The sequence below is a fragment of the Musa acuminata genome, chromosome BXJ2-8 (assembly GCF_036884655.1).
Source record: "Musa acuminata AAA Group cultivar baxijiao chromosome BXJ2-8, Cavendish_Baxijiao_AAA, whole genome shotgun sequence".
Taxonomy (NCBI): Eukaryota; Viridiplantae; Streptophyta; class Magnoliopsida; order Zingiberales; family Musaceae; genus Musa; species Musa acuminata.
Window position 1 is genome coordinate 47,406,298 of NC_088345.1, and position 26,843 is coordinate 47,433,140.

Sequence of the window (26,843 nt, forward strand, 5' to 3'; positions counted from 1 at the left end):
TTTTCAAATTAAGAATATTATTTTTAAAAATTATTTTACCTAAAAAACCATTACTGTTGGGTTTTAATCGAATATTTTTTTCTAATTGATTTTTATCTTACACGCTCCTTTTTCTTTTTTGCCACATTAATGAAAATATCTTTTAATTCTCTGTTAGTAATCTATCGCGAACCACATCATTGGTCACCTCTATCTCCTCCACGCTTTGCTCCCATATAAGTAATATCGCTAATTACCTTATTTCTCTTATCCTCTTTTCTTTTTTCTCGTCTCCCATAGCCCTATGCTTCCATCCTGAAGAACAATCCAAAGAACCAATTGTGTATTATTGTCACCGGCATAATCAACCCTCTTATTGTGCTCCTCTCCCACCCAAATCGTCCGTTGTAGTAGCATGAACGGTGATGTCACACTAAATCTCTTTTTTGTGATAAAAATAAGATTATAATCATTGTCATTAACATGTTGTGCCCCCTTTGTTTGTGCCCTTTGCATTGGTACCATAGTTGATCATGAAAATGTTACATGCACCCTCATTTAGCTCATCTACTTTAACGTTTTCTATGCCACCATCAATCGATCCGGTTCCTCTGTGATATTTCTCCGATCCAACAAATCACATATGAAGAAGGATATTGCTATTATGCTCTTTACCTTATTTGTCTCTCGAAAAGGAGGTAACGAGTGACACCACTCAAAATGAGAATGGAGGGTGTGAGGCAACGGGGCAAGCGACATTATATAGAGAGAAAGAATAGAGGAATAAGAGGAGAAAGGGGAAGGGAGGAGAGGACGCATAGTATAACTAATGGTGAGAGCAAGGAGCAAATGCGATGAGTGATGCCTCTAAAGATAGATAGCTAACTGATGAAGGACGAAGGATAATTTTCGTTAAAATGATTAAAATTGGGCACCCCAAGTAAAAATAAATTAGGAGAGTGTAATTGGGCAAAAGTCCAATAGTATTTCTTTTTGGATAAAATATTTTTATTTTTAGAAAAAAATAATATATTTGATTTGGTACAAGTATAATATTTTCTATTATATATATTTTAATATTTTTAATGATAAGATTTCATCGTCCAAATATAATATTGAGAAGGTGAGACTTTTATCTGTGATTATTTTATGTTATCTTTAAATTATTATTTTTCTTCCATCTCTTTTGATTTATCTATTAAAAATCTAAATCATTTCTCCCTAGAATCCCTGCACTTAATCTTTTATTTTTATATATATTTGTTTTCCAAATTAGATGATCCTATGTAAGACACGAAAAGACGGTGAAAGGCTTTCCTCCAACGAATTTGCTCGTTGACCTCCGGTGATTATTTTCTAGTTATCTTTAAATTAGAACCTTTCTTTCATCTCTTTCTATTTCTTGACCAAAACAAATCTTTGTACTCGTCCAATATCTCCCAAAGTCAGCGCATTTTGTTCTGCTACTGAGCCTGCATTCTTTGGGGAAATGACGAGTCCGGTACCCGCGTAGTTAGACTTCAGATGTTCTTGAACCACGGTGGCTCACGGTTGACTGCACCTTCGGAACCTACGTTCGGTAAGCGTACCATTTTATGCGGACCACGTATTTAGTTAGCCACCTCATTGGACTTCGGATTAGGCTTATTTACTAGCTGTTTGTATCGTGACAGCGTACTCGGTGTCTCGAGTCCCACGTCCCATAGTCGTTCAACATAGCTGTTTGTTTCGGATCGATATTTTTTATGACTTTTATTTAATTTAGAAAATATTTGATTATTTTAAGTTGTTTATGTTAAGCATCGAGCCTTTTATTTTGATGGGTAAATTATGGTAGTTTAGCCGTCGAATGACGATGACAAATCCGACGGTCCGGATCGTGTGATTCGTTGTTCTCACGCACATGGCAAGAAGTCTCTCGTTCTCTCCAGAAGCAACCGGACCCGCTACATGAGTCGTTTCCGTTCGTGTAAAACCGGGAAAGTGATAACGTAGCAAAACACCCGGGGTTCGATAGGGCTTTTTTACGGTTCGAGAAAAGGACATCGAAGGATAGGAAGGCGAAAGAGAGGGGGGAGGGAAGAGCTACACTCTTATTTCCTCTAAATCTTGCTTTGTTTGTCCCCTCGAACCCTAATCCTAGCAAGAGGAAGCATCCTTGGGAGATTCCTCATCTTGAACGGTAGAAAGGAGAGGGGATTTTTCTTGTACCATATATATTGGCAGAAGGGATGGCGCCGGGTCAAGGAGGGCAGCAGCAGTTTCGGTACACGCAGACGCCGTCGAAGGTGCTGCACGTTCGAAACCTGCCGTGGGAGTGCACGGAGGAGGAGCTCGTTGCCCTCTGCGAGCCCTTTGGCAGGATCGTCAACACCATGTGCAACGTCGGCGCCAACAAGAACCAGGCCTTCGTCGAATTCGTCCGTATCGTCTCTCTGTTTTGATCATGTGCCTTGTTGCTTGTGATAGTTTTGGTGATATATGTGTACATTATCTTTTGGCTACTCATTGCTAACAATCCACACTATTTTTACGCTGGACGAAGAATGTTGGGTTTGCTATTGAATTTCTCGACTGATCATATTCAGATCAGAAGCACCAAATTGGAGTTTTTGGAACTTCCCATAGATGAAAATTCATAATAGGACGAAATGAAGGATTCGATCCTTCGTGAATTAGAACTCTTCCAGCTTTATCTACGCGTCAACAGGACTCAAAACTTTTTCTAGTAAACCGTTTTCCATCTTCTCGATAAAATAAATCCAAAATGCCAGTGATCAGCAAGTACTTTAGTATAACTAGGGTCTCAACTTTCCATGCTCTGGATCAACTAGGTGCTACCTTCTTCTGCTGTAGTATGCTTGTGAATGCTTTATTTAACTGTGATTTTTTTAATTCTTGGAGTTTTTGCATCAGAGGAGTTCTACTTGGTACAACCTTTGTGTTAATTTTCATTTTTTAAAGTCTATATTCATTACTCAGTGCATTTTAAAAATGTTTCTTTCTCTGTAGGTGGACCTTAACCAAGCAATTTCAATGGTATCGTACTATGCTTCTTCGTCTGAGCCAGCCCAAGTCCGTGGAAAAACTGTCTATATCCAGTATTCTAACAGGCAAGAAATTACAAATAACAAGAGTGGTGGTGATGTTCCTGGGAATGTCTTGCTTGTCACTATTGAAGGTGTTGAAACTGGTGATGTAAGCATAGATGTCATTCATTCGGTAAGTTTTCTTGGTTGGGAGCCCTTGTTGTACATGGAGCCATTTTAGTCTTATGGTCATCTTATCAAGTATTGGAATTTCGGTTGCCTGGATCATTTTTATGGTAAGGGGCACGCAAGAAAAATATTCTCCAGCAAAAGACATGCTCATTCTTTCTGTTCTTTTCTAGTAACTTACAGTGCATGAACTAGCAGGGCCATAATGATGGGAGAAAACTTACATACAACTATTTTGTTGGGAGAATTACCACATATGTTACAATCTCGTTTTCACATTTGAAACCTTGTATCCTTGTGAAATGGTTATTAGTTGGACTTAATAACATAAACAATATTCTAACATCTGGTGGTATGTTCGATTTTCAATATTTTGGAATCGAAATGTCCTTGGCTTATGTATGGTTGATGCTTTCCACTTGACCTGTTGAATTTTTTTTATATCTTCTACCTTCAAAAGAACTTACTGGAGTAATTGGGTGAGCTCCTTTTCACAGCTGGAGCAGTTTATGCATGGATAAAAGATTTCAGTTGGCAAGAGTGAAAACTGTTTTTTTTTTTTTCTTTTGAGGCTGTTTTTATTATTGTGTTTCTTGTGTTCCTCATAATTTTCTTAGGAGGACATGGTTCTAGTATGATTTTTCATGCATATGACAACAGTAACAACAACAAGAAGCTGTAATATTGCATGCATATATATTTTTCCAAGTATATGTGCACTCATGCTAATGTGCCTATGGATGACTTTAGCTTATGGGGCTACACTTGTGGTCTATGCTGGTTAAATTTCTCGTTAACTATTTGTCATAACAAGCTTTTCAATTTTGTCTTAGGTGTTTTCTGCCTTCGGTTTTGTGCATAAAATTGCCACATTCGAAAAAGCTGCTGGGTTTCAGGTGAGACCACATGTGTTGGTCCTCTTCAGGACAAATGCAGGAAGTAATTTACCATCAGTACTTGAATCATTTTGCAGGCATTAATCCAGTACACGGATGCAGAGACTGCGGCAAGTGCAAGAAATGAGTTGGATGGAAGAAGTATTCCAAGGTTGCGTGTTTTTGCATTGTATTTAGTATGTAAATATGTTTTTATTTTATTTGAATTATTGCTAATTGAACTTGAAGGTTCCAGGTACTTGCTCCCTGAGCATATTACATCTTGCCATTTGCGTATCTCATATTCAGCCCACACAGATTTAAGTATCAAATTCCAGTCACATCGGAGCAGGTACATTTTGTTGTTTTTTCGTGTGCTAGAAGTGCACAGGCTGTTTTATGATTTTATTACCATTATATTTTTACTTTTGAATTTGTTGATTTCTTGACCTTACCTGTTTTCCTTCAGTTTCTGATCAGTGCTCAAGAAGTAATGTTCTGTAGAATCATCTTTGTAATATTTGTTCCTCACAATGATGAGCACTAAATATATTTGCAATATACTGTTGCATAAATGACATCTTGCGTAACATGTTCCCTTTTCACAAGGTCTAATACATAGTTCAAGCAGCTGACATGAGTTAAATTTTGTGGGTTCTTCGGGCATGATAATTCCTTGATATAGTAAAATTGCTGAAGGTACATGTCTGTAAATTCAGCCTCCTGTAATCAGGCAGGAAATTTAGAACTTAAGAGATGACCTACTCTTATCGTGATTGTGCAACATGGGTAATCCTGTGATTCCATAATTTGGACTTATAGTTTCTTCTCTTGTACATTGTTTTAAGCAGTTCTTGTAAGAAAAATGTTTGGCATTTTATTGATGTTTTAACTGTTGAATTTTGTTTGCTCTTGTTACACTGCCATGTTTCAGATTTAGTTGTAATCGGAGTGTATTATGTTTCTTAAACGAACTGAAGAGTTAACAAATGAATATTGGTATGAGATTATCACACTATCATGTTATTAACACACATTTCACAGTAGATTTTTTTTCCCCATCAAGTTCTATCTTTAGATTTTTTATGCAAATTGGTCGCAATCTAGGGCTTGCATATAACTCAAACCTTAATAAACTTTGTTTTTTTAATGAACAGGGATTACACAAATCCCTTTCTTCCTGTGAATGCGTCAGCTATTGAGGGAACTCTGCAGGTAACTTTTATGTATCAAATTCACTTCTGCTTCTTTATTCTTTTCGTTCTTGTTTTTCCTTGATGTATTTACAAGAAATCCTTCGCAGGCTTTGCCAGGTCATGATGGAAAGAAAAAGGAGCCGGAGAGCAATGTTCTTTTAGCTTCTATAGAGAATTTGCAATATGCTGTGACAGTTGATGTTCTTTATACAGTAAGACATTTTCTATCTACCTCCATGTTTTATTAATGTTTTTAACTTTCAGCTAAACATCAAAATGAACCTACTCAATGTTTGTTCTTGACAAATTACAGGTCTTCTCTGCTTTTGGTATTGTGCAGAAAATTTTAATTTTTGAGAAAAATGGTGGCATGCAGGCCTTGATACAGTATTCTGGTATGGAAATTATTAAAGATGTTTCATGTTTGATATTTTCTAGTAAATTGCATATAAGCATTTTAATTTTGGTCTCCATTTTGATTGAATGTGCAAATACACAACACAACTTATCTTTTGTCTATGGTGCCCTCTAATTAATAGTTGTAAGCTGAACTTAGGTAGCATCTTGTGCTTATGTGCATGTTTGCAGATGCATGAGCAAGTTATTTTTGTGCACCTGCCATGTGCTGGCAGGAGATTATGGACTGATACCATGTGCATGTGTCTTCACTTCACTTTGGTACACATGAACCTGTGGATGTGCATGTGTAGACTAGTACATGTAGTGTTTCGTGTGCATCACTATTGATACAGGATAGCAGGAGACATTAATTGCGTCTTGATTCTGAATATTCCAATAGGATTGCTCTTGGATTGGCCATCCCTCACAAGGAGGTGGGTTACCAACTAGGCCTGGTTGGACCCAAGGTGACTGCAAGTATGGTTGGCAGGCCCTTGATATAAAACAAGGGTATAAATCCCACTCCAACGGGTCTCTGCATTCTCCTCCTATTTTGGAGGAGTTTATCAGTGTCATGAAGCTTTTTCATTGTGAACTCTATGTTTCCTTGCATGAGACCCTGGTAAAGATTGCTCAAATCTTCTAAACACTATCAGGTGACCATGAAGATGTTTAAGTGTCGATGTGCTGCCATAACATCGTGGGGTTCTAGTGGTTAGCCTAGGCCATACTGGGGCCAGCCTAGCTCTAAGCCAATGCCCAAGGGCTTTTGAATTGATGGCTGGCCCTAGCAGGTTATGGGCATTCCTTTGGGCTTTCTTTCTTGATGGTGGTGATTTCCATGATGTGTCCCGGCCTCAAAATAAGTGCATCATAACCAGTTCATGTCAACTTTGGGTGCAATTAATTTAGGTTTTGGGTCAATTTCTCAGTTTAAAGAAATTGTGTCAGTTTGGGTCTGACTTCACAAACTGACTTTTGGTTTAAGTAGGTTTTGGGAAGTCAATTTGAGTTTTTTCTTATTTCGTCACATCTGTTGATGGGTCATATAGATGTTACAATAGGCATACAAGTGAATGAGATAATATTTTGTTGGTGCCCAAGGTGGGAACTTTTATAATATTTTTGGATCATTTTAAATTGTCCGAAGTTGGTAAGTTATGATGACTGTGTAGTCTTGGAAATGCCTGTTTGGTTTTTTTGTAAGGAAATTGTAAGATACTAGAAATTTTAGTTGCTGATCATAAATAGTGAGATTTTAGGAAATCAAAAATATCCGGACAGATTTTTTTAGTGTCTCAATTCAGATAAGGGGGCTATTGGCTGGTTTGAATAAGTTGAGACATGGGTGGCTGATTTTTTTTCCCCAAGCCTCCAGGAGTTTTAGTCTGGCTGATCTTGTTGCCTGCCTGGTTTTAGTCTGGCTGACTTATCTTGATGCATGTCTGGTGACTTTCTCAGGTCGTTCTGCATGATATTTTGTGTTGAATCTGCAAGTTTTTATCTGTTGTTAATTCTTATGTAGTTCAAGCGTCCAGCAAGGGATATGCTTAATGTTCTCTCTTTATGCACAAATAACGACAATCCAGGTTGAAATGCTTTTTTTTTTCTAGGCGAGGGGCATGTTTATCTAAATTATCCTCACGTGTGATAATCTTGGTGGGCACAACCTCCTTGGGGACCTCTAGAAGGGCTTTGTGGTCAAGCACTGCAACTGGCCCTAGGGAGTCTACCCTTATTTGTGCAGCTGATATGCCATGGACTGACTACCTTCAGGAACTATATCAGTGTCATTCATGAAAGTTGAAGCAATGACTTTTGTCATTGGAGTTGTGCCAGGATTTCCAATTGTTACAAAAACCTACAAAATTCATGGTTAGGGATGGAGGCCCTTCAAAATTCTTCGATTGTTCTCCCATTGGTAGAGGTATTATTTTGCCTCTTGCTGCTAAATTTGATCTTTGGTCCTTTCTGGACACACAAGCACAATCATTTCTTGTATAAGGACCTGTTTGATTTGCCTAACATGTCTGCTATAAGACCAATTTTAATCAGTTCACTGTCATGTCATGAGTCGGTTGGTCTAATCCATGCTTACTGATCCTACCTGGTCTTTTTACTGTCATATTGCCTTTATCACCTCCTTTCACAACAAACTGTTGTACTCCTTGTTAGTTCGTCCTGACTGTTACAGTCAAGCTTATCTGCAGACACGCTTTCAGATATTGCAGTGAAAATTAAAACTGTTGAAAGTTGGTACTAAAGCAATTAATAGTTGTTAGGTGATTAAGTGCTCACGTGCACATTGAACATCTTAAAGGATGATATATAGTTAATGATTTTGTTCGAAATAGAAAGGATTTTTTTATATTTAATTAAGCATCATACTATTTGAGATAATTGTCTTTTATACTTTCAAGCTAATGTTTTGGCTCTGTTAAGTTATCTACGTGCCATTTCTTTGTTTCCATCAGATGTGATGACTGCGTCAGTTGCCAAGGAGGCTTTGGAGGGACACTGCATCTATGATGGTGGTTACTGTAAGCTTCATCTGACATACTCTCGTCATACTGATCTCAATCTTAAGGTATATATAATTTTTTGGGTTAAGCGGAGCAATAAAACTTTTTGAAGTTTAAAAAATTGGCTGTTGAAAGAATTATATCTATCCATCAGGAAAAAGAAAATAAAATTGTGCGCACTTGAGGTCCTTCTGTTGTCTTTCTATTAGCACACTGGCTTAGACTTTCATCCTTTATGTGCATGGTTACTTACAGTCAATTATATGTATGTATGCTCTCTTTTAGGTGCATAATGAGAGAAGCAGAGACTACACTATTCAGGACACGGGTGTACCAATGATGTCCCAAGCTCCTGGTTTACCCACCACTTCTGGGTGGCAAGTTTATCCCCAGCCAACATCCACATACGTGGGCAGTGATTTTGGAGCTACAGGACAAGCAACAAATCCTCAGGGTCAAATGTTGACATGGAATTCTAGCACGTCAGGTGGAAGCTTTGTTTCAGAGCCTAACTTGTACCCAGGTCAAACCATTGCAACTGCTCCTGTTTCTCATTACCCAGTTTCAGCAAACACCTCCAGTGCTACTGCTGGGTCACTTCAAGCTTCACAGAACTCATCACCTTATGGTGTTATGTCGAATACAAGGCCTGCTTCTTCACCAACCACTCGACCTTTGTACTACAGTTCATAAGCTGCATCTTCTGACAATTCTCTAGGTCTGTTGCGTCTAGTATATTACTACTTGAATTTATATTTTAAAAGTGTCTAATTAAGAGTAAATGGTTGTTTTGTTTTGGTATCTTAGTAGTTTATCCTGAAATAAGCTATCGAGTTTGACGTGAACCAGTGTGCTTTAAACATTCTTAAATGTTTTATTTTTCATCCATTCTTTTTTTTCACCATGCAGTATTTTCGTCTTGGGCAATTAATCATATGTTATGTATTCCACATCAAGATAGTTTGACAAAATTGAGTTTCGAAGGTTTGTGGAGACATAATTTCTAGACATTTTTCCTTTCAAGTGGGTTCAGAGTTTTTTTTTTCTTTAAACAGTTGCCTTTTATGATAGAATTTTATGATATGCTTTGCATTAGTAATGTATTCCAAAGATCAAGCAGTAAATACAAGCATAAGGCACTTCCGCCCGAACTTTTACAATATCTTCTTTACTTCTGGTTATAAAGCCTTTTAAGTGCTATTGTTTACGGATATAAAATTCAAACATATCTGGAATTCCAGACATTGTTAGATGATGACCCCTTTTCATAATCTTTATAACTTTTTCTAGTGGCATACTAATAGATCATGAAGCAATGTTATTTTTAGTTGTGTGATGAGACATGCTCAGGGAAGTGACCAATTTCTTTAGAACAATATCCAACTGATAGTATGCAATAATTTCATCTCAGTGCTGGTTGAATAAACACTGGCCAAAACATGCCTTGCAGGTATCCAGACTCTCCCATCAGTGAAGTTGCCATGAGATTTATGATACTCTGCACCGGTCTGCTCTTTCTCGGCTTCACTCAAGCTATGGAACTTTGGAACTGCAGAAGATAGCCTACTGCTAGCTCTATAATTCAATTGTACAACATTAGGCTTTTGTGGTTTGATGTGGTGACTGGATCTGCCTAGAAGAACATGTTATTTCTTGGGTTCTAAATGATTGAAGCCGCACTTCCAGCTTCAGAAAGATGTTTTCCCTTCATGTTCAAAGTCTATGGATGTGTCAATCGTCGATAACATTATCGATTTAAATCTGCGATCCAGATGAGTAGTTGCTTCTCGATTTGGCCTTTGATTCTTCTTGTAAGATTTCGAATAGTCGCAATCTTTTGATGATTTTAGATTTCGAGTCTCAATCATGCTCGAAATTTGGTTTGTTTTAATTGCTTGCGCATTGATAGATGTGACGCTGATGACGACAAGAAGAAAAAGGAAGAATAATTAATCAAAGAAGCTGCCCTCCACAACTTTGATGAACTCCTTGAAATCGATCCTCCCGTCGTCATTCTCGTCGTACGCCGCGATCATCCGTCGGCATGCCTCCAATGCCGCCCCCTCCGGGAAGCCCAGCTTGCAGAGAACACGATGCAGATCCAGGGGCTCTATGACCCCGTCACCGTCATCGTCGAAGACGGAGAACGCCTCCGCCACTTCCTCCAAGCTCGGCTCCTCCCCCTCGAACACGCCACGCAGCTCCTCGAGCTGCTCACCGTCCGCGCCGCAAGGCATGCCCGTAATGATCTCCATCACCGTCTCCACGTCTTCTCTGGTCAACTCGGGCGCCTCGCTACCGTCGGCCGAGTCGCCGGGTCTGACACGATCGACGACCCCCGATGCGCACGGCGCTGGGTGCCGGAAGAGGAACCCCATGGATATCTTATTCTTCAGGACGACCCCCATGGAGATTGTCTTGTTGAAGAGGAGCACGATGGGCTCTGTGAGTGCGAGGGAGTGGTACGGTGCAGTTGGCAATGGTTTCTCCATGGTTTCCAGCGCTGAAGAGGAAGAAGACGCTGCTTCTTGGTCCAACCAATAACATGCATGGCGAATCGATGTGTATTTATGCGTGCAGGTGCGACTGTTTTCCTCTGGCACGTACGCAGCAGAGGCTGTCGACGCGGTGGCTAATCACAGAATCCAACAAAACTGGGCTGTCCTCGACAGCGAGGAAGAGATAGAGAGAGAGAGACGTGTCAAAATGTTGATGTCATCAATCAAACGGACGCACACAATACTTATAGACGTTCCATGTTCGGCGAATCTTTGCAGGTTCGGTGAAGAGAGATCCGGATTGGATCATCAGATAGCTGAGATAGATACTGTTCGTTCATGTTCTCAAAGATCACCACTGATACTTAGCTGAGACGAGGACTTCCTCGTAATGTTTGGCGGCGTTGTCCCAGCTCAGGTCCTGTGCCATCCCTCGCGTCTGCAGGCCCTTCCAATTCTCCTTCTGGTTCCTGTAGGTGTTGAGGCAGTTCCCCAGCGCATTGATCAGCTTGTTGGCCTCCGCCCGGTCGAACGTCCACCCGAACCCGCTCTCCCTGAAGGGATCGAATGGGATCACCGTGTCACGAAGCCCGCCGACGGCGTGCACCACCGGGACCGTGCCGTACTTCATGGCGTACAGCTGGTTCAGCCCGCAGGGCTCGAACCGCGATGGCATGAGCAGGACGTCCGCCCCTGCGGTGATCCTGTGCGCCATCTTCACCGAGAACCCCACCCACGCCCTCACCTTGTTGTGGTGCTCCCTGTCGAACTTGCGCAGCATCTCCTCCAGGTCGGCCCGTCCGGTGCCCAGCATCACCAGCTGCGCGTCCTGCCCGACGATCCAAGGCATCGCACCCGCAATGAGGTCGACGCCCTTCTGGTGATCCAGCCGGCCGATGAATCCGATGAGGGGGACGTCCTCGCGGACAGGGAGGCCGAGCTCCTTCTGCAGCGCCGCCTTGCACTGTGGTTTCCCGGCTTGCAGAGTCTCAATGGAATAGTTTCTGTAGCCATCGGATTGCAGGTGAAGATCCAGCTCAGGGTTCCAGTCCACTGTGTCGATCCCGTTGACGATGCCTTGGAACTTCCAGTTGTTCTCGTTTATGATCTCATGGAGTCCCCACCCACCTTCGGATGTTGTGAGCTCCCATGCGTAGCCACGGCTGACGGTGATCACGCGGTCAGCAGTCTTGAGGCCGGCCGCGAAGATGTTGAAGTGGTCACCTCCCATCGGCTCATACAGCTTGAAGAGGTCCATGTGTTGATCGGGCAAGTCGACATGGAAGAAGTCCTCAACTGGACCACGCCCCTGGACAAGACACACAGGTAGAATGCAGACGATAAGGATTCCGAACTCGTAGTTTCCTAAGTTGTTTAGAATGATGCCATGAAACTTCTATGTCAGGATCAGATTCAAGCATTCTTCTCGGTAGAAAAAGAGAAGAGAAGATGAATGATTTCATCTTCATTTTGAGCGAAATGAATCTAAGATGTCTAAGACTCAATGTATCGGTAAAACTGAAAATTCTTTAGAGGAAGCAGAAGAGCAAGGTGATATCCTACAAGCTGATGGACTAGCAAAAGATGCAGATCTTGATTCTACTTATGATTCAGTCGAATCATCACTTATTATACAAGAATCTGAAAGGGGTACTGAAGATGAGAATGCTCAGAACCATACGGAAGCAAAATCTGATGGTGTAGATACAGAAGCAGATATTGAGGTAGAAAATGTGGATTCCCCTCCTCTGGCTGGAGCGAATGCCATGAATGTAATAGTAGTTTCCGCAGAATGTGCTCCTTGGTCAAAGACAGGTATTGATATTTTTAGTATTTTCGTATTTTCCGATTGATCTTTTGCTGTATTTTTACTCTTACCTCTCAAGTACTGAAAATTTGTTGTATCAAGTCTCTGCTCCACAATTGGTAATGAAGTGAATGACTGTTGTTTGGGTTTATAAAGTGTTATTATGATATTTAAATAAGGTTCACTGACATTTATCATTTTTAACTTCAACAGGAGGGCTTGGAGATGTAGCTGGGACTCTGCCAAAAGCTTTGGCTAGGAGAGGACACCGGGTTATGGTAATTCTCCTTTTCCTTTTGTCGTTTCTGTTTGAACCTCAAATCTCACTTTAATGTTGGTGGTGACTCTAGCTATTCCACAGAAAGGTAAATTGGAATAGCAATTCAAATCATAAAACTGCAATTACAATGTGCAGGTTTACCAAACTAGAATAATGTTAGTCCAAAAGTTGCTTCCTTAATATTGCTATTGCATAGCCAGTTCAATCTTTCTTTTGTAAATTATAGGTTGTTTCCCCAAGGTATGCCAATTATCCTGAACCCAAAGATATAGGTGTTCGCAAATATTACAAAGCTGATGGGCAGGTCTGTATCTGCTGTTTCATGTTATGGTTTTTAGATTTAGCTATAAATACATACTTATCCAGTTGATGTCATATTATGGGATGCAGGATCTGGAAGTAAATTATTTTCATGCTTATATTGATCGTGTGGATTTTGTATTTATCGACAGTCCAGTTTTCCGTCATCTAGAGAACAACATTTATGGGGGAGACCGGCTGGTAAAAGTTTTTTGCAATTTTAACACCTGTAAATTAGTCAATCCGGTTTATTCACTTTTTGTTAGTTCATTTTTTTGTGCACTGCAAATGCAGAAATGACCTTCTACAAGTTATTTATATTGATAGTAGATAACTTGGCTTTCGCTAATTAATGCAGGAAATCTTGAAACGGATGGTATTGTTCTGCAAGGTAGCTGTAGAGGTATCTCCTTTGTCCTAAACAACATATTCAACTATCCATGATGTACATAACAGAATATGTCAGCATTAGAAATTTGTAGTGAGCATTTGTCCATCTAAGATTAATGCAGGAAGGGACTTCCAACATGATTTCTAGTGTGAAAACTATAGTCATGTCGGTGGCCGCTTCAGTGCTGCTTTGAGATTAGTACTTGATAGTCCTTGAGGTGCTTAACTCAATTGCAAATTGCCAATTCCCAGCCCTTTTCTCCACTTCTTTTTTCTGGTTCTGTATCTTTGTTTCCTAGTTTATGCAAATGTCTTATGACTGGAATTAGCATTGTACAGTGTTGCCTTAGGTCTAAAATTTCATTACAGAACCAGTAGCAGGACCCGTTCAGAGGAGTAGGTATCGGTCTGCACAGTATCGAAACATTCAGTACAGACCTAATATATATATATATATATATATATATATATATATATATATATATATATATATATATATATATATATATATATATATATATGTGTGTGTGTGTATAGCCAGGCAGTACTAGCATAGAGGTATCCAGTCGGATCAGTATGTTATACTCAGTATAGCATACATCTAATTCTATGGTTCTGCATACTAATTGTCGATGGAGAACTGACTGTGACTTTGGTATCAATGAACCTTAACAAAACAATTTACTGTTTAAACATTTTGGAGTTTCATACAATTGCTGATTCTTGATCGATGTTTTAAAAGATGTAAGATCTCTCTTTGCAGGTGAAATTATTTAATAGGCCAAGCTTATATATAAAAAAAGGCCAAGTTGTTAAACTCATTTCCATTTATTAGGCTTAGGAAATTAAGAACAAGGCCACTGACATATATGGTTTTCTTTAATACCTTATGTTTTTTTTTCTATTATGATAGAGTCAGTGGAACTTTGTGCAAGGATTTACCTTATATTAAACACAACATGGTAGTTACTCTCAAATGTTGGTCCTCTGCCAATTTACAGATATTAAATCATAATACTTTTGTTTAATCATCTAAGTTTTTTAGAAAATTGATGGAGTAATCGAGTGGTTGATGTAAATAACTGAAGGCTACTCTAGCATACTTAGTTCTTACTGCCTCTATCCTCCCTGATTTCTCGGCCTTACCTTTGCATCCAATTTATCATTGTTTCTGTTATCTGCATATGTTGTTTCATATAATTCCCTGAATTTTAACCATTGGCTAGTTTCTCTTTTTCTTTTGCCTTATAATTCTTCTAAAATCAAAAGTTATTGTGAATTATAATCTATTAGGATTTATCAGTATTCTGGCTTTCATGATAAGCAAACCAGTTTTGTTGTGAAGCAGATAAATTTGCATACCACTCATGTTATATTTCTTCGCAAGTCTGTAGTCGGTGTATAACCAAACACTTAATTCTATTCGAACAATAAGATTTAGTTTTATGGTAAGTATCCTTTTTCTGTGGATATACCTTGTATTTTTCATTCACAACTTGTTAAACATATGTCATTGTTTCGAGTTTAGACTGATGCAATTGCAGGTTCCGTGGCATGTTCCATGTGGCGGCTTATGCTATGGAGATGGAAATTTAATTTTCATTGCGAACGATTGGCACACATCACTTCTGCCTGTGTATCTGAAAGCATGCTACCGCGACAATGGCTTGATGAAGTATGCCAGGTCCATCTTGGTGATCCACAACATATCTCACCAGGTTAGCTCTCTCGCATTTTATGCTGCATCTATTAGGTTAAACTTCTGTTAAATTCTCTCTTCATTTAGAAGTTCAATTTGCTGAGTTCGGTAGCCTGTGAGATCCTCAGAACTGCTCAAAGACTGTTAAATTTGCCAAGACGATATCTGCAAGTTTGCAGTTCTCTCACTTACCTTATCAGTAAACCAAACACTTTCTGACTATTTCTCATCACTGAATCAATGATCCAATTATACTTGCATGAATTCCTACAGCTGCATTGTATTTCTTGAAGTTTAGGTTGCATGATGCCCCTGGCCATATTGTTTTTGTGTGACCTGAAGATATTGATCATATGTTGTACTTAATTTTTCATGAGTCTATCATGTTTTTCCCAAACCTTGTTATAATTGCATGACATTTGAAGCACTCTGTTTTATTAGAAACCTTCTTTACATCCTTCTCTTTTGCATCAAATGAATGTTTGTCTTCTTAAACTCTTTTTGAGCAATCAAAACATGTCCACTTTCAATTTCTTTTCTCCCCCATTTTTGTTGAAGTTGCTTCATTTCAAACTTGCAAAGATTTCTGAGTTACCACCACCAAAGAAAAATCATTTCGCTCAAAATGAAGATGAAATCATTCATCTTCTCTTCTCTTTTTCTACCGAGAAGAATGCTTGAATCTGATCCTGACATAGAAGTTTCATGGCATCATTCTAAACAACTTAGGAAACTACGAGTTCGGAATCCTTATCGTCTGCATTCTACCTGTGTGTCTTGTCCAGGGGCGTGGTCCAGTTGAGGACTTCTTCCATGTCGACTTGCCCGATCAACACATGGACCTCTTCAAGCTGTATGAGCCGATGGGAGGTGACCACTTCAACATCTTCGCGGCCGGCCTCAAGACTGCTGACCGCGTGATCACCGTCAGCCGTGGCTACGCATGGGAGCTCACAACATCCGAAGGTGGGTGGGGACTCCATGAGATCATAAACGAGAACAACTGGAAGTTCCAAGGCATCGTCAACGGGATCGACACAGTGGACTGGAACCCTGAGCTGGATCTTCACCTGCAATCCGATGGCTACAGAAACTATTCCATTGAGACTCTGCAAGCCGGGAAACCACAGTGCAAGGCGGCGCTGCAGAAGGAGCTCGGCCTCCCTGTCCGCGAGGACGTCCCCCTCATCGGATTCATCGGCCGGCTGGATCACCAGAAGGGCGTCGACCTCATTGCGGGTGCGATGCCTTGGATCGTCGGGCAGGACGCGCAGCTGGTGATGCTGGGCACCGGACGGGCCGACCTGGAGGAGATGCTGCGCAAGTTCGACAGGGAGCACCACAACAAGGTGAGGGCGTGGGTGGGGTTCTCGGTGAAGATGGCGCACAGGATCACCGCAGGGGCGGACGTCCTGCTCATGCCATCGCGGTTCGAGCCCTGCGGGCTGAACCAGCTGTACGCCATGAAGTACGGCACGGTCCCGGTGGTGCACGCCGTCGGCGGGCTTCGTGACACGGTGATCCCATTCGATCCCTTCAGGGAGAGCGGGTTCGGGTGGACGTTCGACCGGGCGGAGGCCAACAAGCTGATCAATGCGCTGGGGAACTGCCTCAACACCTACAGGAACCAGAAGGAGAATTGGAAGGGCCTGCAGACGCGAGGGATGGCACAGGACCTGAGCTGGGACAACGCCGCCAAACATTACGAGGAAGTCCTCGTCTCAGCTAAGTATCAGTGGTGATCTTTGAGAACATGAACGAACAGTATCTATCTCAGCTATCTGATGATCCAATCCGGATCTCTCTTCACCGAACCTGCAAAGATTCGCCGAACATGGAACGTCTATAAGTATTGTGTGCGTCCGTTTGATTGATGACATCAACATTTTGACACGTCTCTCTCTCTCTATCTCTTCCTCGCTGTCGAGGACAGCCCAGTTTTGTTGGATTCTGTGATTAGCCACCGCGTCGACAGCCTCTGCTGCGTACGTGCCAGAGGAAAACAGTCGCACCTGCACGCATAAATACACATCGATTCGCCATACATGTTATTGGTTGGACCAAGAAGCAGCGTCTTCTTCCTCCTCAGCGCTGGAAACCATGGAGAAACCATTGCCAACTGCACCCTACCACTCCCTCGCACTCACAGAGCCCGTCGTGCACCTCTTCAACAAGACCATCTCCATGGGGGTTGTTACGTCGAGTAACTGTTCAGCCGTGGCCTTGAGGCCGTCGCGGCTTGGTCCGAGTCCGGAAGGCGGTGGTCTACGGGTGGGGAAGCCCCTCGGGTCTGCTGGGTCTCCAAAGGCGGCGATCTCCAAAGGCTTCGCTCCTGCACAAAGGTCGGGTCGGGGTGCTCGACCCGACCCCTCCAACGATCAAGTCAATCGAAGATAGGGAGGGGGTTTTGGTGGAGGAAAAACCTCCGTGGGTTGAGTTATGCTTTTCTTCGAGTCCTCCCTTTCTTCGGGGAGTCCGGGGGTATTTATAGACGGATTTAGCATTACCGGACATGATCGCCTGCTGGAGCGGCATGGTGCCTCTGATGGCGTCTGACGCGGCCGCTGGGGTCGCGTGGTGAAATGGTTTGCCGCAGGGTATGGGCGGAAGCCGGTCGTCGCCTTACCTTGCCGTGGTCAACCATGCTGGGTTGGGGGTTACTGCGCGGTAGCGGGAGTTGTCAGCGCGGGTCTAGTCAGCGTTATTGCCTTCAGACTCAGGCAGCCTGGTGCCCAGGTGGGACCCTCGTCGTCCGGCCATTATTTCCCCTATCATATTCCCCCCCCCCCGGAAGGAGCCATGCGTCGGCCGTGATGGGGGAGGAGGTCCGTGGCATGGCTGCGTCTCGCGGTGCCGACGCAGTTTGAGGCGACCCGCGGTCCAGCGAGCCAGGTGGGCTGACCGCACCGGCGAGCCTCGGGCATTATGCGACCGAGGAGCAGGACCCAGGCGGGCTGACCGCACTGGTGAGCCTCGGGCATTACGCGACCGAGGAGCAGGACCCAGGCGGGCTGACCGCACTGGTGAGCCTCGGGCATTACGCGACCGAGGAGCAAGACCCAAGCGGGCTGACCGCACTGGTGAGCCTCGGGCATTACGCGACTGAGGAGCAGGTCCCAGGCGGGCTGACCGCGCTGGTGAGCCTCGGGCATTACGCGATCGAGGAGCAAGTCCTAGGCGGGCTGACCGCGCTGGTGAGCCTCGGGCATTACGCGACCGAGGAGCAAGACCCAGGCGGGCTGACCGCACTGGTGAGCCTCGGGCATTACGCGACCGAGGAGCAAGACCCAGGCGGGTTCGACCGAGTCGGTCTGGCAATCCCTCGACATTCAGGCCCTCCTTCTAGCGCTAAAATGATTGTGTAAACAACTTTAAGCCATGGCCTCGGGGCCGACGCGGCTCGGTTCGGGTCCGGATGACGGGGGATCTCTCAAGGGGGGTTCCTCGGGACTATAGAGGTTGCCGGCTCGGGTCGATTCGGTCGTGGAGGTGGGTCGCTGTTTCCTTCGGGAAGGGGCTCCTTGCCAATGCGTCCGGTGAGAGGCGCGTCGTCTTTGTTCCTGCACACAGGTCGGGTCAGGATGCTCGACCCGACCCCTCCGATGATCAAGTTAGTCAGGGGTCGCAGGAGTTTTTCCCGTGTTTGCTATCGTTTTTCCCCCTTTTTTCCCTCCCCTTTCGTTTAGAACGCAAGGGTATTTATAGGGGAGTTTAGTGTCACCTGACGTGCCTGCTTGCAGGGAGCAGGATCGTACCTTCTGATGACGTCTGACATCGCTGTTGGCGTGGCGTGAGGAATCGAGCCTGAGCGATCGTTAATGGGCCTCGGTTGGCGTTTCGACCCATGTCGGCCAGGCGTTGTCAGCCCGACAGAGACGTGGGGCGTCAGCTGATTGTTGAATCTCGGATTTTGATGATAAAATCAATTGATGGGTTATTTGATCTAATCCATATTATTGAGTTAAGTGTGCAGGATTAACTACGATAACCAGAAAACACAAAGCGAGAATACCGGAGTCAAGTTCGATGGACGTTTAAGAGTCCGAAGAATCGTCGGAGATGCTGCCAGAACCAACCGAGAAGAAATCGGGAACCTGTCGGAATTTTCGGAAGTTCGCCGAAGAGATCGTCGGAGGTTCACGGAGATCACCGAGAAGGCTCGGCTACTCATTAAAGTCATCACAAGTTCGGGAGCTTGCTAGAAGCCCGTCGGCAGAAAGTTCGTCGGAAAGCTCGCCAGAACAAGACTCGACGTTCGCGGTTGAAAATTTGCTTAGGATGTGTTTTGGTTATGTAGTCCACTTGTAATTAGGATTAGGATTAAGAGATAATCCTATATCCTGGTTAGGGGCCAACTGGGCCCAAAGTCAGAGTTGGTTTAGGCTAAAAATTAAGCTAAACCAGCGAACTAGAGAGCCAAGATTGAAGCCCAACTAGTGGCTGAAAACACTGTAGTCGGGCTGAAAACACTGTAGGCGGTGACACCTCCTTGGCTGGGCGGTTGCACCGTCCAGCACCCGAGCGCTGGGCGGTGGCACCGCCTGGCTGGGCGGTGGAACCGCCAGCACCGGGAACCCTAAGAGAATTCAAATTTTGGAGCCCAAAATTTGAATCCTCTTGAGGCCTATAAATACCCCTCAAATCTCAGCTGAGGTTACAACTTTTGAGAAGCATTTTAATTGAGAGAAAAGTCTTAGAAAGTCTTAGCAAGTCTTGTTTTCAATTTGCTAGAGAGTTCTCCTCCTTCTTTTTTATTGAAAATTTGTAAGAGGTTGAGCTGCTTGTAAAAGGTTGTAAGAGGGGTGTTTACCCTTCCATTTCAAGAGACTTGCTAGTGGAAGGTGGGAGCCTCATCGAAGAGGGGCCTCGCAAGTGGAGTAGGTCATTTGACCGAACCACTCTAAAAATCGGCGTAATCTCTGGTTTGCTTTTTATTATTGTCATTTACATTACTGCAAATCTTCTTACTGCTTTAGTTTGTATTACTCTTGCTGCGCAACTTTAAGAATACGCCTTCAAGTTAAATTTCTCAAGTTTCGTTCTTAACGTACGAAAGATTTTGATTAAAATCGAAGTTTTAATCCGCTGCACTAATTCACCCCCCCCCTCTTAGTGCCGCTCCGATCCTAACAAGTGGTATCAGAGCAAGGTTATCTCTCATATTTGGTTTAATACCCAAGAGAGATGGCTTACTCCGGCATGCAAGAGGGCCATTCTATTGCACGACCACCTTTGTTTAATGGGTCGGATTACACATATTGGAAGACTCGCATGAGAATCTTCCTCATTTCTATGGACTTTGAGCTTTGGTCTATTGTCGAGAATGGATTTCAAAAATCTTCTCTTCCGATGAGCGAATGGAATGAATCGGAGAAGAAGGTTTTTGCTTTAAATGCAAAGGCTATGAATGCCTTGTTTTGTGCACTAGACAAAAACGAATTTAATCGTGTTTCAATGTGTGATTCGGCTTTTGATATTTGGAGAACTCTTGAGGTCACTCATGAAGGCACTAGCCGAGTGAAAGAGTCCAAAATCAACATCCTTGTGCACTCTTACGAACTTTTCCGAATGAAACCAAGTGAGTCCATCGGAGACATGTACACCCGGTTTACGGATGTCATCAATGGACTCAAAGCTCTTGGTAAAGATTTTACTAACTTTGAACTAGTAACTAAAATCTTAAGATCCCTCCCTAAAAGTTGGGATCCAAAAGTTACGGCCATTCAAGAGGCCAAAGACCTTAAAGCATTCCCTCTTGAAGAACTCATTGGGTCTCTAATGACCTACGAAATGACATGTCAAGCTCATGACGAGCTCGAGAACCCCCTTCCAAAGAACAGGAAGGATATGGCACTCAAATCACAAGAAGACCACTTGAAAGGAACATCAAGTGATGAGGACAGTGACAATGACATTGCACTTTTGACTCAAAAATTTAAAAAATATTTAAGAAAGAACAGATTTAAAAATAATACAAAAAATAAATTTGAACAAAAGAAGGACCAAGTGATTTGCTATGAATGCAAAAAACCGGGACACTATAAGAACGATTGTCCTCAAGCTAAAAAGAGAACATCAAAGAAGAAGGCATTCAAGGCAACGTGGGATGATTCAAGCGCATCCGAAGAAGAGGAGTCCAACACCGAGCAAGTTGCTCATTACGCGCTAATGGCGTTAGGAGAAGAGGTATGTGATTTATTTAATGATGATTTATCTTTTGAAGAACTATCTATCGCTTTTCATGAATTATTTGATGAATGTAGAACTGTTAGCAAGAAGTTAAGTATCTTAAAGAAAGAGCATGCTTTGCTACAAGATAAGTTTGATAGTCTTCAAACTCCTCTATGCTCTAAGTGTGAGCACTTAGAAGCAATAAAAAATGAAAATTTGCTTCTTAAGGAAACCTTAAACAAGTTTAAGGTTGGTAGCAAAGGATTAGATATGATCCTTGCACACAAGGGTCACATCGCAAATAGAAATGGAATTGGATTTGTAAAAGGATTACATCAAAATCCTACCACTTTCATAAAAGGACCTACATTACATGTTTCCTCTTATATGAAATGCAACTTTTGTTGCAAATCCGGACATATTGCCTACAAATGCCCATTTAGGAAGATTAGTTCACAAAAATTAATATGGGTTCCTAAAGGAACTATAAAGAATTCAATCATAAATAACAAAGTTAGTGGGTCAATTTTTGAGGCACCCAAAATCAAATGGGTACCTAAAAATCATCCTCTTTTGTAGACAAACCCACAAGCTAGGAGCAAGAGATGGTATCTCGATAGTGGATGCTCAAGACATATGACTGGAGATCCATCTCATTTCTCTATGCTCACTAGCAAAGAAGAAGGGTACGTTACCTTCGGAGACAACAACAAGGGCAAAATCATTGGCAAGGGAACTATTGGTAACAAATTTAATTTTTCCATTGATGATGTCTTACTAGTTGATGGATTGAAACATAATCTCTTGAGTATTAGTCAACTATGCGATAAAGGTTACATCGTTAGATTTGAATCAAATATGTGCATTATTGAAAAACCAAATCATAACATGACTATGATTGCTTTAAAACAAAATAATGTCTATACCATCAATCTTGATGAACTAAGTAATGAAATGTGCTTCTCCGTCGTAAATGATGATGCTTGGCTTTGGCATAGGAGATTAGGCCATGCAAGCATGAAAACAATATCTAAGATCTCATCTCAAGAATTAGTACGAGGAATTCCAAATTTAAAGTTTATTAAGGACAAAGTATGCGATGCATGTCAACTAGGCAAACAAATAAAAACAAGCTTCAAACCAAAAAATCAAATTAGCACTACTAGACCATTACAATTGATCCATTTGGACTTATTTGGACCAATTGATACAACAAGTCTAGGTGGAAGCAAATATGCTTTTGTGATTGTGGATGACTACTCTAGATACACTTGGACCTATTTCTTAGCTCACAAAAGTGATTGCTTCAAGTGTTTCTCTAAATTTTGTAAACTCACTCAAAACGAAAAAGGCCTCATGATTTCATCAATTCGGAGTGATCACGGTGGTGAATTCCAAAACCGTGACTTTCAAAATTTTTGCGAAAGTAATGGGTACAATCACAACTTCTCAACTCCAAGAAATCCTCAACAAAATGGAGTAGTTGAAAGGAAAAATAGAAACCTACAAGAAATGGCAAGAACTATGTTGAATGAACAAAGTTTACCTAAGTACTTTTGGGCCGAAGCCGTAAATACGGCTTGCTACATCATGAATAGAGTCCTAATAAGACCATCCTTATCCAAAACTCCCTATGAATTATGGAATAACAAAAAACCAAACATCTCCTATTTTAAAGTTTTTGGTTGTAAATGCTTTATTTTAAATGAAAGGGATGCTTTAGGAAAATTTGATGCTAAATCCGATGAAGGCATCTTTCTTGGTTACTCTTCCGTTTCTAAAGCTTTTCGGGTTTTTAATAAAAGAACTTTAGTAATTGAAGAGTCTATTCATGTAGTTTTTAATGAAATTTCCGATTTAAAGAAAAATGATTTTGATGATGATCTTGGCTTTGATAATTTGAATTTAAATGAACCCTCTCCTCAAAATAGCCATTTGAATGCATCTTCTTCCGAAATTTCTTTACCAAAAGAATGGAAGTATGTAGATGCTCATCCAAAAGAGCAAATTATAGGAGATACATCAAAAGGGGTTCAAACTCGTTCTTCTTTAAAAAATTTCTGTGCTAACGCCGCTTTCCTTTCTCAAATTGAACCTAAATGCATTGACGAAGCCTTAAAAGATGATTTTTGGATCATTGCAATGCAAGAAGAATTGAACCAATTTGAGAGGAATGAGGTATGGAAGCTTGTTCCTAGACCAAGTGACCACTTAGTCATAGGTACTAAGTGGGTCTTTAGAAACAAGCAAGACGAAAATGGTATCGTGGTTAGAAACAAGGCTAGATTAGTGGCCAAAGGTTTCAACCAAGAAGAAGGTATCGATTACGAAGAAACCTTCGCTCCCGTGGCTCGATTAGAAGCCATAAGGATGCTCCTTGCCTATGCTAGTAGTAATAATTTTAAACTATTTCAAATGGATGTTAAAAGTGCTTTCTTGAATGGTTTTATTTCCGAAGAAGTATTTGTCGAACAACCTCCCGGATTTGAAAATTCTCTTCTTCCTAATCATGTATTCAAATTGACTAAAGCTCTCTATGGCTTAAAACAAGCTCCTAGAGCTTGGTATGAAAGGCTTAGTTCCTTTCTTATTTTAAATAATTTTACCAAAGGCAAGGTTGATACTACATTGTTTATTAAACATTTTGAAAATAATTTTCTTATTGTGCAAATTTATGTTGATGATATTGTGTTTGGCTCTTCGGATGAATCACTATGTGAATCATTTGCCAAATGTATGAGTCTTGAATTTGAAATGAGTTTAATGGGTGAATTAACTTTCTTTTTAGGATTACAAATCAAACAACTTAAGGATGGTATATTTATTAACCAATCTAAATACACATTAGAATTGTTAAAACGATTTAACATGGATAATTCAAAAGCAATAAACACCCCTATGAGTACTACGACTAAGTTAGATATGGATGAAAATAGTGAAAATTTCGATCAAAAAACATATAGGGGAATGATAGGTAGTCTACTCTACCTTACCGCGACTAGACCGGATATTATGTTTAGTGTAGGACTTTGTGCTAGGTTTCAATCAAATCCTAAATTATCTCATCTCAAAAGTGTTAAAAGAATATTTAGGTATCTTAAAGGAACTCCAAATTTAGGATTATGGTATCCAAAATCTGAAAAATTTGATTTAATAGCCTATGCGGATGCCGATTTTGGCGGATGCAGAATAGATAGAAAAAGTACATCCGGAACATGCCAATTTTTAGGACATGCACTTGTTTCTTGGACTTCCAAGAAACAAAATTCAGTTGCACTATCTACGGCAGAAGCCGAATACATAGCTGCAAGTGCATGTTGTGCACAAGTCATTTGGATGAAAAATACATTAGAAGACTATGGAATTCACTTTAAAAATATTCCCATAAAATGTGATAATACTAGTGCCATATGTCTTACTAAAAATCCAATTCAGCATTCTAGAACTAAGCACATCGACGTTAGGCATCATTTCATACGCGATCATGTCCTTAACAATAATATTGTTCTAGAATTCATTGACACAAAGCATCAATTAGCAGATATATTTACAAAAGCTTTGAATGAAGACCAATTTGAATTCATACGAAGGGAATTAGGCATGCTAAATTGTCCCTAAAATGAACTTCACAAAAAGGACTCGTTCTTTTCCCTTCGTTTATGAATTTGAATTCTTCCTTCTTCTTCAATTCAAAATGATCCATTAAAGTATAAATTATGATCTTGAGGGAAGAAGCTAAACAAAAGGAAGGAAGAAAAGTTTTTTCTTTCCTCTGTGTGATGCCAGCGGTGGCACCGCCAGATCCGGCGGTTGCACCGATTGGCGCTCGGGCGCCAGGCGGTGACACCGACCAGTTTGGCGGTGACACCGACTGAGTCACCCTTTTAACCCGAGGGGTTAGGGCCGGCGGTGACACCGCCCCCAACCCGAAGAAAGACCTCTCCAAAACCCTCTCCCATTCCCTCTAACTCTCATTCTAACTCTTAGAAACATTGGAGAAGGATTCTTGGTGGTCCAAGCTTTCCATCTCTCAACATAATCTCCACAAGGTAACTCTTGAAATCCCTCCTTTCTTTTCTCTTTCTCTTGCATATTTTTCACAATCTCATCATCATCTTGTCTAGAAAATGGCTCCAAAGAGATCAAAAGGAATAAGGATTGAAGGAGATTCATATAACCATGACCTTTTTAGATCAAAAGAGGTAGCCCTTAGCTTTCCAAAATTTGAAACCCGATGTGTCCATAAGGGAAAATACATTGATTTGGATGAACTAGAGGACTTAGATCCCATTAAGTGGTTTGCTCAACTAGAAGCTCTACCTCTACTACAAATAGATGAACCAATCTATCCACGGTTAGTGAGATTGTTCTATACCAACCTATATGAAGACAATGATAGCCTAAGCACTTACATTCTAGGAACACCCATTAGAATTTTTGACAGCACCATTTGTGAGCTAATTGGCATAACTGAAAAAGATATGGGATGCTATTTTAAAGGTAAATGGGACGTCAAAAAAATAGGAGCAACCTATTCCGAAGCCGTGAAAACAATTTTTGCAAACCCAAACCTTGACTTCCTACCCAAGAGCTGTGAACACTTAATGCCTTTCAACTCTAAAATTCTTCATCACATTATCACGAGCATCATATTCCCCAAACAATTTCATCTTGACGAAGTAAGTCAATTAGAGATAGGAACCATGTATTGGATTATGACCGGTCAGCATAATTGTTTCGGGTACTTGATTCGCCAACACATGCAGGAAATTATGACTAAGGATACTATATTGCCATATGGGAGGTTAATCACTAGAATTCTTCATGCCTATGACATTTGCATTCCACCCAATGAAGAATCTATTCAAAATGATCGATATAACATAATAAATAAAAACCTGCTAAAAAAACTTAGGTGCACTTTTAGCAATGGCATATGGGTTAGGCAGCCTAGAAGAACGGATCCAATTCCTACACCAATAGAACAACCCGAAACACCAATTCTTATGGGAAATGAATCTCCTCCTCCTAGTCCCTTTGGAGCAGTACCTTCAGCTCCTGTTTCCTCCTCTGAAGATATCATTATGGCGGAGCTATCTCAGATCAAATCACAGCAAGAACAAATTCAGAATCAACAAGTTGAAATTTTGAAGACACTACGACAGATGAATGAAAAAATAGATATCATGTATCAGCACTGTGGATTACCTCCTAAGGATTAAATTGATGTATCTTTTTATTCTGTCCTGTTTGCTTTTAAAAAAAAAAAAAAAAAACAAGTTCATGTTTGTCATCAATTGTACGATAACTGATCTTAATCTGCATAGATGATGATGTCTTTTTCTGGCAAATTTGAATGAAGACCTTTGTTAAATGCTAAACCTTTTTCTATGATCATCAATAAGCTGGCTTGTCTCTTTTTGTTGATGACAAAGGGGGAGAAGTGATGACTTACACCAAAACGATAGCATGGCTAATATGAATTACAAAAAACTTGTGTGATATGAAT

At 41.3% G+C, this 26,843-nt stretch overlaps 3 protein-coding genes and 1 pseudogene across 6 annotated transcripts; 2 read left to right on the forward strand and 2 right to left on the reverse strand.

The window, feature by feature from the left end:
- The first annotated feature begins 1,978 nt into the window (after nucleotides 1–1,978).
- Nucleotides 1,979–9,077, forward strand: LOC135586184 (polypyrimidine tract-binding protein homolog 1-like). Of its 4 annotated transcripts, none has more exons than XR_010489499.1 (10): nucleotides 1,979–2,399; nucleotides 2,992–3,201; nucleotides 4,031–4,093; nucleotides 4,171–4,244; nucleotides 4,329–4,424; nucleotides 5,230–5,287; nucleotides 5,376–5,480; nucleotides 5,582–5,663; nucleotides 7,281–7,594; nucleotides 8,142–8,260. XR_010489499.1 is itself a non-coding variant. In XM_065122152.1 (10 exons), exons 1-10 carry the CDS (start codon nucleotides 2,211–2,213, stop codon nucleotides 8,480–8,482), a joined length of 951 nt encoding a protein of 316 aa, XP_064978224.1. In that variant the 5' UTR covers nucleotides 1,979–2,210; the 3' UTR covers nucleotides 8,483–8,618. The 4 variants fall into 4 exon arrangements, 3 of the variants coding, with proteins under 3 accessions (XP_064978224.1, XP_064978223.1, XP_064978222.1); XM_065122152.1 differs by lacking the exon at nucleotides 7,281–7,594 and adding an exon at nucleotides 8,475–8,618 and having other exon boundaries at nucleotides 8,142–8,207; XM_065122151.1 differs by lacking the exon at nucleotides 7,281–7,594 and adding an exon at nucleotides 8,475–9,077 and having other exon boundaries at nucleotides 1,981–2,399; nucleotides 5,609–5,663; nucleotides 8,142–8,254.
- A 1,061-nt stretch (nucleotides 9,078–10,138) lies between these two features.
- LOC103972738 (probable calcium-binding protein CML46) lies at nucleotides 10,139–10,681 on the reverse strand. Its single transcript, XM_009387081.3, has one exon. It carries the CDS (start codon nucleotides 10,679–10,681, stop codon nucleotides 10,139–10,141), a length of 543 nt encoding a protein of 180 aa, XP_009385356.2.
- Nucleotides 10,682–10,807: 126 nt separating this feature from the next.
- LOC135619801 (granule-bound starch synthase 2, chloroplastic/amyloplastic-like) lies at nucleotides 10,808–11,945 on the reverse strand. The gene has a single exon (XM_065122153.1). It carries the CDS (start codon nucleotides 11,943–11,945, stop codon nucleotides 11,040–11,042), a length of 906 nt encoding a protein of 301 aa, XP_064978225.1. The 3' UTR covers nucleotides 10,808–11,039.
- A 20-nt stretch (nucleotides 11,946–11,965) lies between these two features.
- LOC135619802 (granule-bound starch synthase 2, chloroplastic/amyloplastic-like) lies at nucleotides 11,966–17,341 on the forward strand (annotated as a pseudogene).
- The last annotated feature ends 9,502 nt before the right edge of the window (nucleotides 17,342–26,843 follow it).